General features: G+C 32.3%; 2 protein-coding genes across 3 annotated transcripts; both read right to left on the bottom strand.

Moving 5' to 3' along the window:
• On the bottom strand, positions 79–3,927 carry LOC104703155. Its single transcript, XM_010419110.2, has 10 exons — positions 3,358–3,927; positions 3,084–3,175; positions 2,834–2,936; positions 2,134–2,390; positions 1,914–2,045; positions 1,539–1,658; positions 1,305–1,430; positions 976–1,196; positions 660–813; positions 79–355 (listed from the first exon to the last, which is right to left on the bottom strand). Exons 1-10 carry the CDS (start codon positions 3,512–3,514, stop codon positions 137–139), a joined length of 1,581 nt encoding a protein of 526 aa, XP_010417412.1. The 5' UTR covers positions 3,515–3,927; the 3' UTR covers positions 79–136.
• On the bottom strand, positions 6,054–11,206 carry LOC104703154 (3beta-hydroxysteroid-dehydrogenase/decarboxylase). 2 transcript variants are annotated; one of them, XM_010419108.2, is made up of 12 exons: positions 10,771–11,206; positions 10,588–10,677; positions 10,355–10,488; positions 10,023–10,193; positions 9,101–9,226; positions 8,519–8,598; positions 7,806–8,004; positions 7,559–7,664; positions 7,097–7,271; positions 6,640–6,796; positions 6,429–6,495; positions 6,054–6,310 (listed from the first exon to the last, which is right to left on the bottom strand). In XM_010419108.2, exons 1-12 carry the CDS (start codon positions 11,012–11,014, stop codon positions 6,165–6,167), a joined length of 1,695 nt encoding a protein of 564 aa, XP_010417410.1. In that variant the 5' UTR covers positions 11,015–11,206; the 3' UTR covers positions 6,054–6,164. The 2 variants fall into 2 exon arrangements, with proteins under 2 accessions (XP_010417410.1, XP_010417411.1); XM_010419109.1 differs by having other exon boundaries at positions 10,588–10,669; positions 10,771–10,862.

Below are 16,619 nucleotides of genomic sequence, written 5' to 3'. Positions count from 1 at the left end.
TCTTCTGGAAATTCTCATATATTTGTAATTCTCTTAGTTTCAATGTGCATCACTAAGTTTTGAATTCCTGAGTCAAAACGTAAAAATTTTGTACTTTAATAGCTTGTTCTCATTTTGTATTGTCAAAGAAAAAAAATCAAGCTCTAATCATGAGCTCATAAACATTACTGTTGTTCTCTCCATTCACACGCTTAAGCATTTCGAAAATTTTCCTGCTTCCCAGTAACTCTATTCTTGCGAAAACCAATGCACCTTCATCTGATGTCTCTTTGCTGCAATATACTGTTCTGAGACGGTCAGCGTGCCTCGAGTCTGTGTGAATCGCAACCTCTATTTCATGATCCTGCAAGTTCTCCTGAAGAATCCAATACATACAAGGAAGAAGCATCTGGTTATTCTGAAACTAAACGGAACATGGGCCTAGAATCATAAACACATCTGATCAGACTGATTCAACAGAGAAAGTTTAAATAGTAATGCACTCATATATTCCTAACTAAGATGAAGAGATTGATTCTGGAGACTCCCCTTTTCAGCCATTTAGCTACCTAAATTTATAACAAAAAACTTACTCCACCACCACCTATATAGCAACTAAAAGGAACTGAAAACGAAGGAATTGACCATTTGAATTGCTGAAACATGAAAGATAGTTATACCTGATAAAATCTGTGGATATGGTCTAAGATTTGCAAGCACGTAAAACCATTATCACTGAAATAGGTCCGTGAAGAAGGTCCCATCTCCGAGAACCGATCAGTTGGAAATAGAATTGTCAGGAAGCTGTCTTTAAATATCACTTCCATCTTTTCACTTCAAAAGAACACCCAGAACAACAATAAAATATAGTTGACCACGGTGAGATATCTCCTCAAATGCAACAGTTGTAGCAATAGATAGCAGTAGGTTATCACTGGAATCATGAAACATGCAAAAACAAAAAAAATGAAGAAAAAGAGAAGAGCAAAACCGTACATCTCGGTGAGTGCTCTGGTTGAGTTTGAAAAAGAAGCCACTGGATCTAACCCATTGTCTTTCTCTTCTTGTAGAACAGAAGGCTGGGGTTCACTGATGTAACCACTGCTGCTGCAAGAATCAGTGAAAATAGTGGCAGTTGAAGCTGCTTCAGATATTGTCCAGCAAATATTCTCCAGCAGGCTGTTCTGTGTTATGCGTCTTATTGGGTTTTGACAAGTCTGAGACATTCAACAAGAGAAAAGGCATTAAAAATTTACATTATCAGCTGAAAGAAAATCGTCAAGGACAATTTCAGACTTAAGGAAGTAAACAAGATCATCAGTTACCTGCATGTGGCGAGTACGACGTCTCCTAACCCCGGTTTTAGCTATATTTACAGTCTCTTTCCTTTGTTGTTTTGATTTACTTTTGAATTTCGTAGCATCTTGAGGATTACCTTCCTCACAAGTTTTCTGTGACATTTTATACAGAATGGTGGCAATTACTCTCACTTAAGATAGATAATGGAGGATTACTTGGAAAGACAGTAATAAATTACACCACATGAAAAACTAAAGTACCTCCTTTGTAGCGCCATCTTCAAAGTTTTCAAGCATTAATCCTAACTGTCTGGCTAAATCAGGTGACATATGAACAAGTCTTTGTCGATTTTTTTCCACTGTTTTCAGAACCCATAGCGGCTGGTGCAAATAAACAAACGATAGCAAGCATGTTCAAGTCATCATGAAACAAAACTGTTAATCAATTCGAATTGATCTTTCTCATCTAGCTCTTTCTGCTCAACTGTATGACAAAGTAACAGAGCAATCAAGAAGCATTTACATGGGATTGAGTATAAAATTCGCCACATTTTCATAGAGAATCAAAAGAAACGGAAGTACACCTTCTGGTGAATGCTTTATAATTCTAGAACAATGACATAAAGAAGAACTCACTGAGACAATAGTTTTGGCATGGCCAAGATATCTCTGGATAGAAGCACCTTCACACACAACAAGACTTGCATTGCAAGCAATAAACCATGAATCAATGGCCTTTGCTCCTTGCTCTCCAGCAACCTTTAACACCTAAACAGACCACATTCTATTTAAAGAGGCTTACAGAAAAGACTGCAATCTGGCCAACAAGTTGAAAGCACACAATGAGATGAATTACCTTAAGCCGGAGTTCATCTGAAATGTCTGAATCAACATACATGCAGTGGTCAGCAAGAGTCATGTCTACACTAGTGCCAGACTCTGTTCCAGTAGAAGATACTTGGTAGTTCTTCGTTGATGTGCCAAAATGTACAGCTTGCTGAATTTGCCTAGGACGACAAATAGGTTCGAGATCAAATACCCGGCTCAGATCATCCACCTTTTCGCAATTTTGTCCAAGTTGTTTAACATTGTAAAGTGATTCGCTCATCCTGACTACAACATTACAAAATAACAAGGTCAGCTTCAACTTCAGACACACATAACCTTTTAACTTATTTAGAATATCCAAGAGCTCTCTTTTCCAAAGTAAATTTGTTCCAATTGAGTTTAATACACTAATAACAAAACTGAGGCTATTCAGATTTCAGACTATTTTAATATCATGTTGATGAAAGATCACAGAATATCTCTAGTAAACTAGGAGAAGGCGAATGTAGGACTGATGACTACAAGAAGGTTATTATTCCTCTAACATAAAAGTTGAAAGAGTCAATAGTCAAGGGTCCATGAATATGCTAGCAAAGCTTTCACAAATTTGTACTGCTTTTAAACTGAGGCAGTTACCAGCAAAACTGAATGGTCAAATATATGATACTAACTCACTGGCTAACCTATAAATCACTGAGGAAATAATTTAAAGATGGATAAAAACTTACGATTCCTCTTGACGCTATCTACAAACCAGCCAATTGTAACAACAAAGAGACCTTTTCTTGCCCCATGTTTCAAGGTGTGCTCAAACTTACGTCCACAAGAGCTGTAAGTTTTCGTTAAGCATCACATAAAGCACCATAAAAAATGTAACCAAATGATAAGAAACTATTATCTAAAGAAACGCTTTCGAAGTACAGAAATGAAAAGCAAAACACTACAAATTAGATCAACAGGAATGAGAAAAAAGGATATCTGGACTACTAAATGAGTGCATCGCAGGTGCAGGTGAGGACTGTACTCGCCTCCTAGTCTCTTTGCCGCTTCCTTCACTTGTTTTCTCGCATCTGCAAGAAAAAAAACCCAAAGCAAAAATGACATATCATCACATCAAAGCCCAATTTGTTAAACATAAAACCAAAGTTATGAATCACAGCAGCACCTAAGAGTAGCCAAGTTATGTAATTTGAAGATTGGTGAACATAAAAATTCAAACTTTCTGCCTGATCGAGATTGACAAAGTCGCTACCTTTGGATAAACCAGTGACACAAATGACAAGAGAAGAGAAAGGTCCATCGGAATGAGACATTGGAGGAGGGTAAGGAGGAGATTGTGAAACAGGGAACAACTTAGAACAACCCTTTGAATCAATCAGACCAACATTTCTTAATCTGAGAGCACCCATTGCGATAGTTTATGGACAAACCAAACTCTTCAATCTCTGCTTTCTTATAAACCCTTAATTCAAAATACGGAATCATTGCAGAAAGACTAAAAAGAAGAATCAAAATCAAAAGGAAGCCACTTTTCTCAGAGGGGAAAAAAGAAATCGGGGAATGTAAGAGGAAGCATGAAAAGGATTCAAAGACGGGTTTTTTTTTTTAGGGTATAGTGATTGTGGACAAAATGGTGCTTTTATGCTTTAGAATCCTCGGAGTGGGGGAAAAAAAGAAGAAGATGGGTTACTTTGGTGTTGTCGGAACTTTTCCGTGGGGTATTTTATTTTGGCTTTATCGGCGTGATTCCAAATTTGGAGGATGAGACCACTCTGCTCTACTCTTATTCAAACTCCCACCACAATGACCACTTCTTCTTGCAAATGACAACTCTTCTGTTGTGATTCAAAATAATAATAATTGGGACTGGACCCGACCCCTAAAATGCTTTCTCGTTATTTTTTTTTAAGTTATTTGTATTTTCACTCGCATAGTCGCATTGTTATTATTTCATCACACCAAAACTCTTATATGTAGGGCTTTTTCTAATTAAAATTATATAAATTAGAGTGGTCGACCAATTCTAAAAACATAATGGTTAGCTAAATATTTTTGAAAATAAAATTATGAAAATGGGTATTTTTTTAAGATACAATTTGTTGTAAAAATTACATTATATATATTTATATAAATGGGTAATTTTTAAAGATATAATTTTTGGTAAAATATAATATATATATATATATTTATGGGTATGTTATACGTTATACATGTTAAATGTCATACTTCGTCCAGTTTAAAAAATCTTTTTGGCGGATTTTATCTGGTTTGATAGTTTACAAGACAAGACGGGTTTTCTGTTCCGAAATAGACATATCACATTTCTCTTACTATTTTTTTTTGTGTTTTTGCTGATAACAAAAAAAATGATAATTCTTATTGTTTAAACCAAATAAAAACAAATTGAATACTTCATTGGTACAAGTTTGGATTATGAACGTTAATTCCACACATATTTAATATATTCCAAATTTAATAGCAAACTTAGTTTTTTAAATTAACCTCGTACATACATGCACATCCGAATCTAGTACATGTTAAAAAAGACACTTGATTCATCACTCATGACTTCTCCCATATCACATTGACAAGTCAATCCGTTCTTGTACCAGATTGTTTTAGCCTCCCATAAACTCAAAAACTATGTCGCTTGAATCAACGATAGAATTATGTTCAATGCTGATATTTATTACAAACTTCCTAGAGACAATTGCATTTTTTGTACCTTTATTTGCATTTGAATGAAATCGTAAACTCCATATTCGATATTCGAAAAACATAACCACTAAGGGTGGTGAAATTATAGTTGACTCCCTTACGGCCAAACAAAAAACAAAAGCCGAAATGACAGATTTAACCCAGAAGAAGTCTACTTAGATTTATTTAAAGTCAATTCCAATTGACGTCAACTAGAAGACATAAAAATATGTCTACTCCTTAATTATAGTTTAAATTTTAATTAAAAAATTATAAAAAATAATTTGATAATCCTATTGACCAAATAATAACCACATAGTCTTCCTGCAATGGAATAAAATAAATTTACATATAAACGAGTCAAATTAAGGGAAGAAAGGCTGATTAGGTTAAAATTATTTGATTTAGGGTTTGCTTAAGTAGACTTCATCGTAGACTATTGGTGGTTGACTTTGTTATGCCATCAACTATTAATAAGTCATGGGTGTTCGGTCAGAACCGAGAGAACCGAACCGATTAAACCGAGATGTTCGGTTTTCAGCAGCATCTGTGAGAGGATCAACAAACCGATCGGCGAAATTAATTTGGTAATTCGGTTTCCGGTTCGGTTCGGTTATATGTCAAAAAAAAAACTTTTTGATCAACTATAGTATTTAAGGTTTATAAATATAATTATTTTTATTAATAATTCATAACATACAATAATATACAAACATACTAATTATTAATAAATTTATTTATAATATATGTAATCCGCACCGCTTTTCTTTTTTTACCATTAATACTGAACTGCAAATAGTTTTTTCACCAATCAAATATCATTATGTACCGCTTATTTTGTATAAACCGCACTTGTCTCACAAACCGCTTGTACCGCAGTTGATACGTACCGCATTCTAAAGCCACTTTCCCCACACAATCAAAACCGCGGTCACCATTCTGACCCTTAATCTTCATAAAGTTGGTTTTTTCTACTCCTCTGCCATTTGGTTTTATGTTAAAGCTGTTTTTCACCTTAATATTCGGTCATTTGATTCTATATTTAAAGGCACTGATCGAAAACATTAGCTTTTAGCAGATAAGCAAGTACCCCTCGACCTCGAGCCACTAGACTTTATAGGCCTTGCCACTATCTTTTTTTCTCTCTTTATTTTCACAGATTCATTCGACTTTCAACAGCGAAAATGATACTTTCACGTTGAAGGACAAAGAGCGGGGCTTAATACGCATGTAAACAAAGACCACAGGATATGAGTGAAAGAAAGATTTGGCAATAATACCTGAAAAAATGCTCATACCAGAGTAACAGGTCGCTGGAAACAAAAGGAATATTACAAATGCTGCGCAGAGAGAACAGGATTCTTAGTCATGTTTCTTGCTTTCAAACAGTTTCTCATACACATCGGATTTCTGCTTGCATACGAACGATTTTAAACTCAAAAATATTGAGTCGATCTCTTGTTCCTTCTTTTCGTACACGACAAAAGCAATAAAGGCAATGGGAAGTCCTGAGCAGAACCACAACAACAACAAAAGAACTAGTTATTGTTGATGAATTATAATTCATACGTCAAGGGAAAACAATAGTTTTGGCATGTCGTAAAACTAGACAGAGAGATAGAGTACCTATAACAAATATGCTTTGAAGAGAAATGGCTCCAGCGAAACTCAATGCTAACAAAACGAAGACCACCTATGACATTAGAAACACCAAACCAGTGTTACAATATTACTAACAAGGATGAGTTTTGCGACTGATTATTGTCCTCATTTCTGCTTCAGGTTGGTATCGAGAATTCGTTAGACTGGGAGATAACGAGTTCTAGGGGTAAAATACCTTGAAAAATAAGCTCCAATCATTCCCCTGGCAAAGAGATCTTAAACCTTTTACAGTGGTGTTCCATGACGAGATCACTGACAATGAGAGGTCACGTGACGAGTCTTTCGAGAGGTGAAACTTTGAAGCAGGAATCTTTTCAACTGTATAACCAAATCTGCAAAATAAGCATCTATATTCAGTTGTTCATAAACTATATAGACAGCAAATGCTTATTTTGTTTGTTCCTGATTGAAATGCACAAGACACAGTGTTTCAAGAATGCTTGGCATGCATCTTTCCCTTCTACTGGGATTCACATGAACATGATGATAAAATTATGTGTTATGGAAACTGAAGATATTATAGTGAACATTATACCTTCTAGTTTCCACTATCAAAGAACTAGGTTCAGGTAGTTCATAGTACTGCACGTACAGTGAAACTTTATCAAAAGTTGGCATTTCAGGAATCTTACATTTTCTCTGGAAGCATGCCATGGAGGAACAAAAATACTGATGCTACCAGTAGAGCCTTTGAAAGAGCAGTCACGACGGTAGACCCAGTTGCAACAAAGTTATAATATATACTAATTAGAATGAATATGGCAGTGAGAGTTTGCTTTAAGTCCTTCCAGAGAAGTGTATCAGCAACTGCAAATCATGTTGTAACAAATGAATCAACACCACGGTAGATTTTTCAAAAATGGAAAATATATATCTTAGTCATACCAACATCCTAAGCATCTTCACAATAATATGGTAGCTAGCAACTTAAACACCATCATTTTCAGGAGAGCCGTGCAGATGTTGAAATTGTCTCAAGATTTTAATATAGAAGGAAATTATCCAGTAATTCATTTTAAAATGAAACACTGCCGGTCTTATCAAGTGAGAGACAATCAGCTGAGAGGACAAGCATGCTAAATGAATGGCCATACCCTTTCCACGTCCAAGGATCCTAGAAGCCTTGGATGGACCTTCTCTTTTAGATTGACTTGCAGCTGTCAGGTGAGAGAATGAGTCTATTGTCCTCCGTATACCTTCCTGCAGGACCATCAAGGCATGCATTAAACAAAAATGATAAGGCTTCATATATAGCCATGCATCGTACGCTGCATCCAGACCCAGTAGGTATGAACTAGAGATGCAAAATACATTTCTGTTTCAAATCAAATAATGTCTAACCTGAAGTGGCACCACAGGAGCATAGCCTAGCCGGTCCTTTGCTTTCATAGAATCAAAAGTTCTGCTGCACGAGAGTAGCCGAACTCTTGAAGGTGTTAGTTGTGGTACTTTCATCCCATATGGTCCCAACATTTTATATGTCAGTTCAACCAGATGTGCAATCGGCATCATGACAAACGCAGGGATCTTTATGCTTGGCCTGCAAAATATAATAAATTAGAAGAGCAGTAAACGGTTTAGCTTTTGTACAGTGCATTCTTTCCTAGATAAGTAAGCCGCCAAAAGCTTTTGAAATGTCAGAAACTACTATCCCAAAGAAAATGGTTTACATGAAATCAGAAAAACTTGTCACGCACAAAAATGTAAGCAGAAAACATTAAATATACCCAATTCTTTTGAAATATCCGATATTGAAGGTCAGCAAAAAAAAATCAAGATCACACTGGACACTGTTTTATTGATTTATTCTATTGAACCGGAATAGCATTTCTGTAAACTATTGTTTTCTAAAAAAATTTATACCACCATTTTCTTACATCAAAAGTTACTCATAAGCACACTTAATTAGATACTACTTCAACCAGAAGGTCAAGTCAAGCTCCACTCAATATCCATGCCAGAACATATATAAAATGAAACTAGGATGTGTATGGAAAGATCTTCCAAATATAAAGCAGAAAAATGTGTCAGCTAAAAAAGGGAAAAAATATTACCTCTCATAGCCAAGTCCCTCAAGAAGCTGTGACATAAATTCCCAAAATTTAATTGGCTCCATGTTGGTGATGAAATATGCCTGTAAATCCACTATATGTCAGGTCAGCCTACAACTACAAAATTGTCCGACAACATCATAAATAGAATATCATTTGATTATACGGCTTAACTAATTTTATATACAAGGGATTTAATTTTAATTAAAATAGAAGAAGAAAATAAATAGATCATCTTCTTTGAAGAGGTTGGCAAACAACTCAAGCGGATCTATCACAGCTAAATACAACAGAAAAGAAAAATAATGTCAAGCGAAAACCAGCAAGTCTCTCTGAAAGTTCACATAATATTAGAGTGAACATAGTATCTGTCTCAGATTTCATGGTTTGTCTAAAACGTTTCTGATGCTTTAAACATGCCTAAACAGCATACATGAATATGTCTTCCTTAGTTCACTCCGGTTCACCAAATGACGACATTCATCTCAAACATTTAGAGCTAGAAAACTATTGATATCATAAATAAAATGAGATACAACTGACACCAAACTCCACCTTAGAAAACTGCAGCATGTAAAGAAATACCTGTCCTGCAGCTTTTGTAGAAACATCTCCTCCTGAAGCTAGAGCACGCTCAGCACAAACATGGGCATGAGCAACATTCTCAACGTAAGTGAAATCATAGAGATTATTCCCATCACCTATAATAAACTGGACATTAAAGAACCAAAAAAAATAGTTGTATTAAATATACAATCTATGAAAGATTTTATGCCAAAGAAAATCAAAGCCAACAATGCATCGTAACCTATTAAATTCATCTAGAGAGATCCCTGATCATATAAAGCAGATCTTATCTAGCAGCACACCATTCCAATGCACATGGATGGTAGAAACCTAAAAAAATAATGCCAGATAGAGATCTTTTTCTTAGCAAAGCCATATGACTTAAATAGGAAGGAATATCGCACTGCGCAACCGGGAACCCTCCCTGAAATCATATATCAAGTACTCATACGAACTTTGTTTTCCTAATCATTAATTGTATCTCGTGTTAGGCTACTTACCATTGCATCTATGCCACCTAGTTTAACTTTCCAAATAAAATCCCACATATTAATAATGTCCGGACATATAGAAAGTTCAGTCCTCTAGATTTGTAGCTTACAGCTTCAATTTAACAAACTTTGTGAATTCAAAACCCATAATTCTACGGAAAACAAACATAAATTATTCTCTTTCTATTGCTTTTACGGTATATTTTTTTTCTCTCTATTCTCTGTGAATCAACAAGTGTTTACCAGAGAGTCAATCATCCAACTTCTGAGAAAACTTCATCATATAGAGCTATCAACAAAATGTCTAGCATAGAGTAATATGTCAATAAAGGGCAGCTGCCTTCGTGAGAATAACAAAAGCATCACGAGAAGAGAGAAGAAGAAAGGTAAAAAAGAAGGTAGACAGCAGATAGAGGGGAAAATCAAAAGACAAAGAAAACCATGCCAACCTTAGATTTCCCAGCCCTAGCAGCAGCAACAAGTGAGGGAACCAATAATCTATCACCGGGACCAAAAATACTGCTTGGACGTATGCAACAAGTGAGTAGTCCATTTCTGCCATTCGCCTTCATGATCAATTCTTCTCCTTCAGCTTTAGTTGCCGAATATGAGTCATTGTGCTGAGAATACGAAGATTTATTAATAAGCATACTCCAAAAGAAGCATAGAATCATTTAGAATATCCAGTGCAAGTTACGAAAATAGAAAGAGAAAACATCAAGGGTCAAGGGCACCAGTAGAAGAAAACTTAAAGACATGCAATTAAGTTTAATTAAAATACCTTGGATGGGTAAGCCATTGATTCACTACCATTCAAAATACCATGAACACCATCAAACACAACACTAGGAGAGCTAGTGTAAATAAGCCTCTTTACTCCAACATCAACACAAGCATCAATTACATTTTGTGTCCCTGTAGATTAAAAACCCCAAACCAATGCAACATAATAAACACAAGAGCATTTGACAGAGAAAAAAAAAAAAAAGTGCAAGATTGAAGTTTCTATTAAACCTTGAACATTCACGGAATACTGAAGCTGGTGATTGTTCATAGAAGAATCTGGAGCTGCCATGTGAAACACCACCTCAGCTCCCTGAAAAGCTAATGGGAACAGGTAATTACAAAAACAATTCATAGATCTCAAACTCGAATAACAATAATAATAATAATAATCCATGATTTGAGATGAAGAACCTTTGACGACTTGAGATTTATCTCGAAGATCAGCGGAGATATACTGAACACGACCAGATCTCAAACCTTCGTCGAGAACTCCGTGCTCTTCCTGAGGATCAAGCGTTATCGCCGGAGCCAAATCAGCGATACGGACGCTGAACATCTCGTAGCGTACGAGCATTTCAACGAGATGCCTCGCCGCGAATCCTCTACCACCGGTGACAACGCACCATCGCTCCGCGTCAGCAGCTGCCGGCGCCATGTCTTCTTCACACGGAAATAGCAATCAGTGGGTGTGGGTTACTCAGCTTTGAATTGATTAGCAAAAATGGCGGAATCAGAGAAGCATTGCCTTTATGAGAAAGAGAGAGAGCTTGAAAGAGACTCTCAGGAGAAAGAACACTGATTTGGTGTGTGATGGATGATGCGTCCCACACCTTTCTCCCTCAAATCTATTTTTCACTATTTTGTTATTGGGCTTTCGAATTTTTACAAGTTTCTGTTTAATTTTAAAATTTAAATCCATTACTCCCTCTATTTGTCATTAATAACTAATTCAACTTTTTAAAGATATAGTTTTTTTCAGTTTTCTATACATTTTTATTAGGTTTATTAATGGTAAATTATAAATTTCAAAAAAAAAAAAAAAGAATACTATTGGTTTAGAATTACAGAAAATGATAAATCACAAAAAAAAATGTGCAGTTATAATTAATTTTTAATATGCTTTTGTAATGTGTATAGAAAACCTAAGAATTGGATTAATAAGAAAAGAGGGGGTGTGATTTTGGGATTTGATTTAGTAGGTTAGTGTTTTGCGTTTAGTTAATCGAAAACCATTTAAATCTGACGGCTGAAAGATTAAGATTAATTTTTCAAAATGGTTAGATTAGTAATCTCGTTTAAGACATTTGAAATAAGTTAAAACAAAAAATTAATTATTGTTATAATTGGTAACAAGCGGTTAAATATTACAAACCTTCGAATCTAAAAGACCAAACAAAATATACACCAAAGATAAATAGAAAAATAAACAAAAACTCCAAACCACAAAAACAAACAGATCATAATAAAGCGATTAACCACCCCAAGTAAACTGAACTTGGAATAACAACTCGAGAGGCAATTAGAGTATCAATATGACAGGATCATGACGATACTAAAGGACTTGACAAAGAATTTGACGGACGAATATAGATGCACTTACTTACAACTATGAGTCCAACATACCATGACGATACTACTGAACTTGATACGAAGATGATCCAAATTAGTGGTTCAAAAACTCATTTTGTTTACGGTAACGAATGGCTAAGGTCACAAAATGTGTTTTTGAACCTCAGCCATTTGTTTAAATAATTTTGACATTCCTTCTGGCCTAGGATGGTTTGTTAATTGATATGACACTCCCCCCACCCCCCACCCCCTACATACACAATTTATTTTAAAACACTTTCAAATTTGTTAGATTCCGTTTATGAAACCTTCGGATATCAATTATTGTGTTTTGAAATCATATATATAAAAGTAAGGTTTTGGTCTCTCCTTATTGATTTATTGTCATTTAATGTTTTTTTATTTATTTATTTTTTATTTACTTCCTAATTATTTAATTGCTTTCAACAATATTTAAGATCCAATTAACACAAATATTTATAACTCACACATTAAAATAAAATTATAACTGAAATAAAATAAATTATGCATTAATCATATTCCACCACTCAATTTTATTCAAACATAATAAATTATAATTATGCAGTCACTTTTCTTTTGTAACTTGCATCAATTCTTATCATATAAATAACATTCTCTCATATTAGCATTCTTTTACTTTCACATTTTCATATTCTCTCATTCTCTTCCAATTCTCTCATTTTCTTCCATAATACCTCAAATCATTTTTTTTGATTTTGATTTCTTATTTTTGTTGTATGGGTTACAAAAAACCAAATGAAATATCATTGCAAAATATTGATTTTAGAGACTGCATGATATATATGTTTTACATTGTTTTTATTTTTAACGATTCATCTACATTATCTAACTTGAATTATCATCTTATAAGTAATCATTCTCTCTTCATATCCCACCAATATCAAAATGTTGTTATATCTCATATGTGTTGTAAGAGTTTGATTCTATATTTTAATTCAGAAAGTATTATATATATTTAACATTTTTTTAATTTTTATTTTATTTATATAAAAATAAAATATTTCTTTTATATTTCTTGTCTATCTAATCTATTCATATTTATCATCATATACATAAAAGTAAGGTTTCACTCTCTCATTATTGGTCTACTTGGCAATTCAACTTTAACAAAAAAAAATATATTAAATCACAAATTAAAAAACATTTAATCTTCACATTTTACTCACATTTTTATACAAAATTGAAGTCACATAAATTATGCATTAACTTTATTTCTCCACTCAATTGTATTTAAACAAATAATAAATGAGAATTGTAACTCCTATTGTTCTAAATGTAATTTTCTATCACTTCTCTCCTTATAAATACTTATTTTCTTATTCTCTTAGTTTAACATTCTTTCATTCTCTCATCCTTTTCCACTATATATCTTTTTTTTTGTGTTTTTTGTTATTGTTGTTGTATGAGTTAAAAAAATCAATTCAAATATCATTGAGTTTGTATGATATGTAAATCTTACATTGTTTTCTTTAATGTTTTAAAAGGTTTATCTCCATTGCCTATATTAGATTAACATCTAATAAGTTATTATTTTTCATACTCTTCTACAATATTCACCACACAATAAGTCATGAAGTTGAAAAGATTCATCTCTAATTCTCTATTATGTACTCTGATGATTATCTCACATATTCATGTATCATTTTTAATAAGTTATAAAGATCAATATAATAATATTTAAAGATCAATACAATTATCTATTTATAAAGTCTATAAACTCTATTTATAAAGTCTATTTTGTTTTGTGATCCAATAGATAAATATGTAAAGATCAATATGATATTTATTTTATTTAAAATTTGAGGTTTTTGAAAACAAAAAGAACTTCAATTAAAAAAAAATTTGGTCTTTGTGATTTAAGAAAAATGAAAAAAAGATCTGAAAAAGAAATCATATTTAACTGGAAATGAAATATAGAAAACAATATAATTTAATACCATTTAACTAAATCCTCCAAAGATGAAACCAATAATATGAAATCTAGCACTATAAATTAAATTAATGAGTGAAAAACAAAAAACATAACCAAAAAGATAGAAGTTCTCCTTGGGGTTTTAAAAAATCTTTGGATTGAAGTTCATACAATTTTATAAGGAAAACTAATTTAGTTTGTCACTTCAAAAGTAATATTTTCAATTTGAAAAATTATGTGTGATTGTTGAGTTTATATCAACAAAACAACCAAATCATGTGTAAGTTAAAATTTTAAGCCCCTTGGTATTCCTTTTCCTTAAGTCAAAACAAATTAAAATATTTATTTATATTAAATCACAAATTTAAAAACATTTAATCTTGACATTTAACTCACATATTAATATAACATTGAAATCATATAAATTATGCATTAACTATATATTTCTCCACTCAATTGTATTAAAACAAATAATAAATTAGAATTGTAACTCTCATTTTTCTAAATATATTTTTTCATCATTTCTCTTCATATAAATACTCATTCTCTTATTCTCTCATTCTTTCATTCTCTCATCCTCTTCCACTATATCTCAAAAAAAAATTGTTATAATAAACTATTATAATAGAATTATTAAATCAAATTTTTTAACTCTCTTTTACCTCTAAAAAAATTTGTAGTACATTTTTTTTGTATACTCATCATTATATTTAATTTTTGTGACCCAAAATATACTTATGTAAAGATCATTATAATGTTTATTTAATTCATAATTTTGTAATTTAATGATTTTCTATATATAAAAAAATTTGATATTCTATTTTCAAAATTTTACTACAAAGAGAAAATTATTAGAATTTAACCTAGCAATATAGCTTAAATTAAAAAGATATTAAAAGTTAAATTAATCTTTGGGATTTTTATTGCATTTCATATAATTTTATAGGAAATATATTTAATTGATACTTTAAAAAATAATTATGCAATTTAATTATTAAATTTTTTTTAGGTAAATTTTGAATATCATAGTAAATTTCTATTTTTATCATTAACAGTATTTTTTAAATAGCTGGTATATCTTGATATTGTATGATTTGAATAAATAAAGTGTATTATTGACATTTATGAAATTTGTTTGTTATATATGTATTTTTAGGAAATATTTCAAAAAATACATCTTTTTGAATACCACTCTTCAGAAATAGCATTTGAAATTTTTTTATTAAAATAATATTCTCAGAAAATTCTCATAATTTTATAACTATTATAACCTAAAATGAATTTACATAACTCATACAAAATCCCGCGCATATGCGCGGGATATTACCTAGTTATTTAATAATAAATGATAAATGCTTTTTTATTAGACTTCCAAATCAATTTAAGTCGCTAACCAATAAACCTCACTTAATTTGGTGGCTCACTAAAGATTCTTATTTGTAACTTTTTCTTTGTATCATCCTCATCCAATTGTATTTTAGGTATATATATTTGATATAGAAGGGCCACAGTTTACTACATCTTTATTTTATGGGTTGACTCTGTTCATAAATGTATTGTAATAAAAGTCAAGGGAAGTTAGAACCTTGACTCGCTGATTAAGGTTGGATATGTACTTTTTCATCTTAAAGGGTTAATTTCATTAGAATACGGTTCAGGGCAAAGGTATAATGTATTTTGGATACACAAAGCCGGGTAGAACAAAATAACCCCGTTTTTATACACAAAGCCGGTTAGATAATCTTATCTTCAATTGTAAGTAAGAAAAACTATTGAGTTTGGTGTTGTATCTTAAAGATTGGTTGATTTGGTTCGATAATCTTCTCTGATATTTGCAACAAACAAACTAACCGGAGATTTAGTATATTCGTACCTCACCTGATCATCTTCTCTTGCACTATATATATATATATAGTATATATATAGACCCAGCTTCTTCTTGGAACGAACTCAAGCATGCACGTACGTGTTTCCACATTATTTTGGTAAAGTTTATTCACTGTGTCATTGTATTTGGGCTTATGACCCACGAAATTCATCGTCCAAAAAGACCTAACTGATCTAAAATTATAATTTCATTACAAAAAAAGACAAAAAAAAAAACGTCTAGAAATAGGAAATAATGTGCAATAATGATAAGAGTTGTTGCTTCAACTACTTCCCGTAAAATGCATCAGCCATTTGACTCATTAAAGAGGACAGCCATAAGTTAGATATCATCATAATTTACATCTCAACATCATCCTCAACTCTCTCGTCAACGTTATAAATTCCCATACGTCTTAGCAACTTCTTATGACAGCTACCCTTTTTTCCCTTTCAAGTTTAAACTAACAAATTTTTGATCACATATCAAATTTACATATTTAGAAAATATTTATGTTGTCGAACGTACCTCGTTTGTGGGGTTATATTATATAATAATTTTTGACAACCGATGTTTACCCGATAAGATCTATAAGAAATGTTTCGTGTTTTTAAGATGATACTATATAATAATAATAAATTTTTTATCTTATTTCTTTTGCAGTATATATTGGATGTCACCATTCAATTAATTTTTTCCCTTTTTTTTCGTTTGTAACGCAACCATATAGAACACACACACTTAAAGAACCTCATTTGGGCATGTGTTTGTCCTTGCTAAGTCACATGCATAATTCTGCTTTTTAATATAATGAAAATTGTATATATATATATAATGTTTTTGACGTCGTCTCATATACGACAAATTCAA

Source organism: Camelina sativa, chromosome 7, assembly GCF_000633955.1.
Source record: "Camelina sativa cultivar DH55 chromosome 7, Cs, whole genome shotgun sequence".
Taxonomy (NCBI): Eukaryota; Viridiplantae; Streptophyta; class Magnoliopsida; order Brassicales; family Brassicaceae; genus Camelina; species Camelina sativa.
This window is presented reverse-complemented; position numbering and strand designations above follow the sequence as displayed.

Coding starts and splice junctions, on each gene's coding strand:
- LOC104703155 (XM_010419110.2), bottom strand. CDS start 3,514: ATGGGTGCTCTCAGATTAAGAAATGTTGGTCTGATTGATTCAAAGGGT. Junction 1,431..1,538: donor AAGATGGCGCTACAAAGGAG/GTACTTTAGTTT, acceptor AAAATGTCACAG/AAAACTTGTGAGGAAGGTAA. Junction 814..975: donor ACCAGAGCACTCACCGAGAT/GTACGGTTTTGC, acceptor GTTCTTTTGAAG/TGAAAAGATGGAAGTGATAT.
- LOC104703154 (XM_010419108.2), bottom strand. CDS start 11,014: ATGGCGCCGGCAGCTGCTGACGCGGAGCGATGGTGCGTTGTCACCGGT. Junction 10,678..10,770: donor TAAATCTCAAGTCGTCAAAG/GTTCTTCATCTC, acceptor TGTTCCCATTAG/CTTTTCAGGGAGCTGAGGTG. Junction 7,665..7,805: donor CTCCTGTGGTGCCACTTCAG/GTTAGACATTAT, acceptor ATGGTCCTGCAG/GAAGGTATACGGAGGACAAT.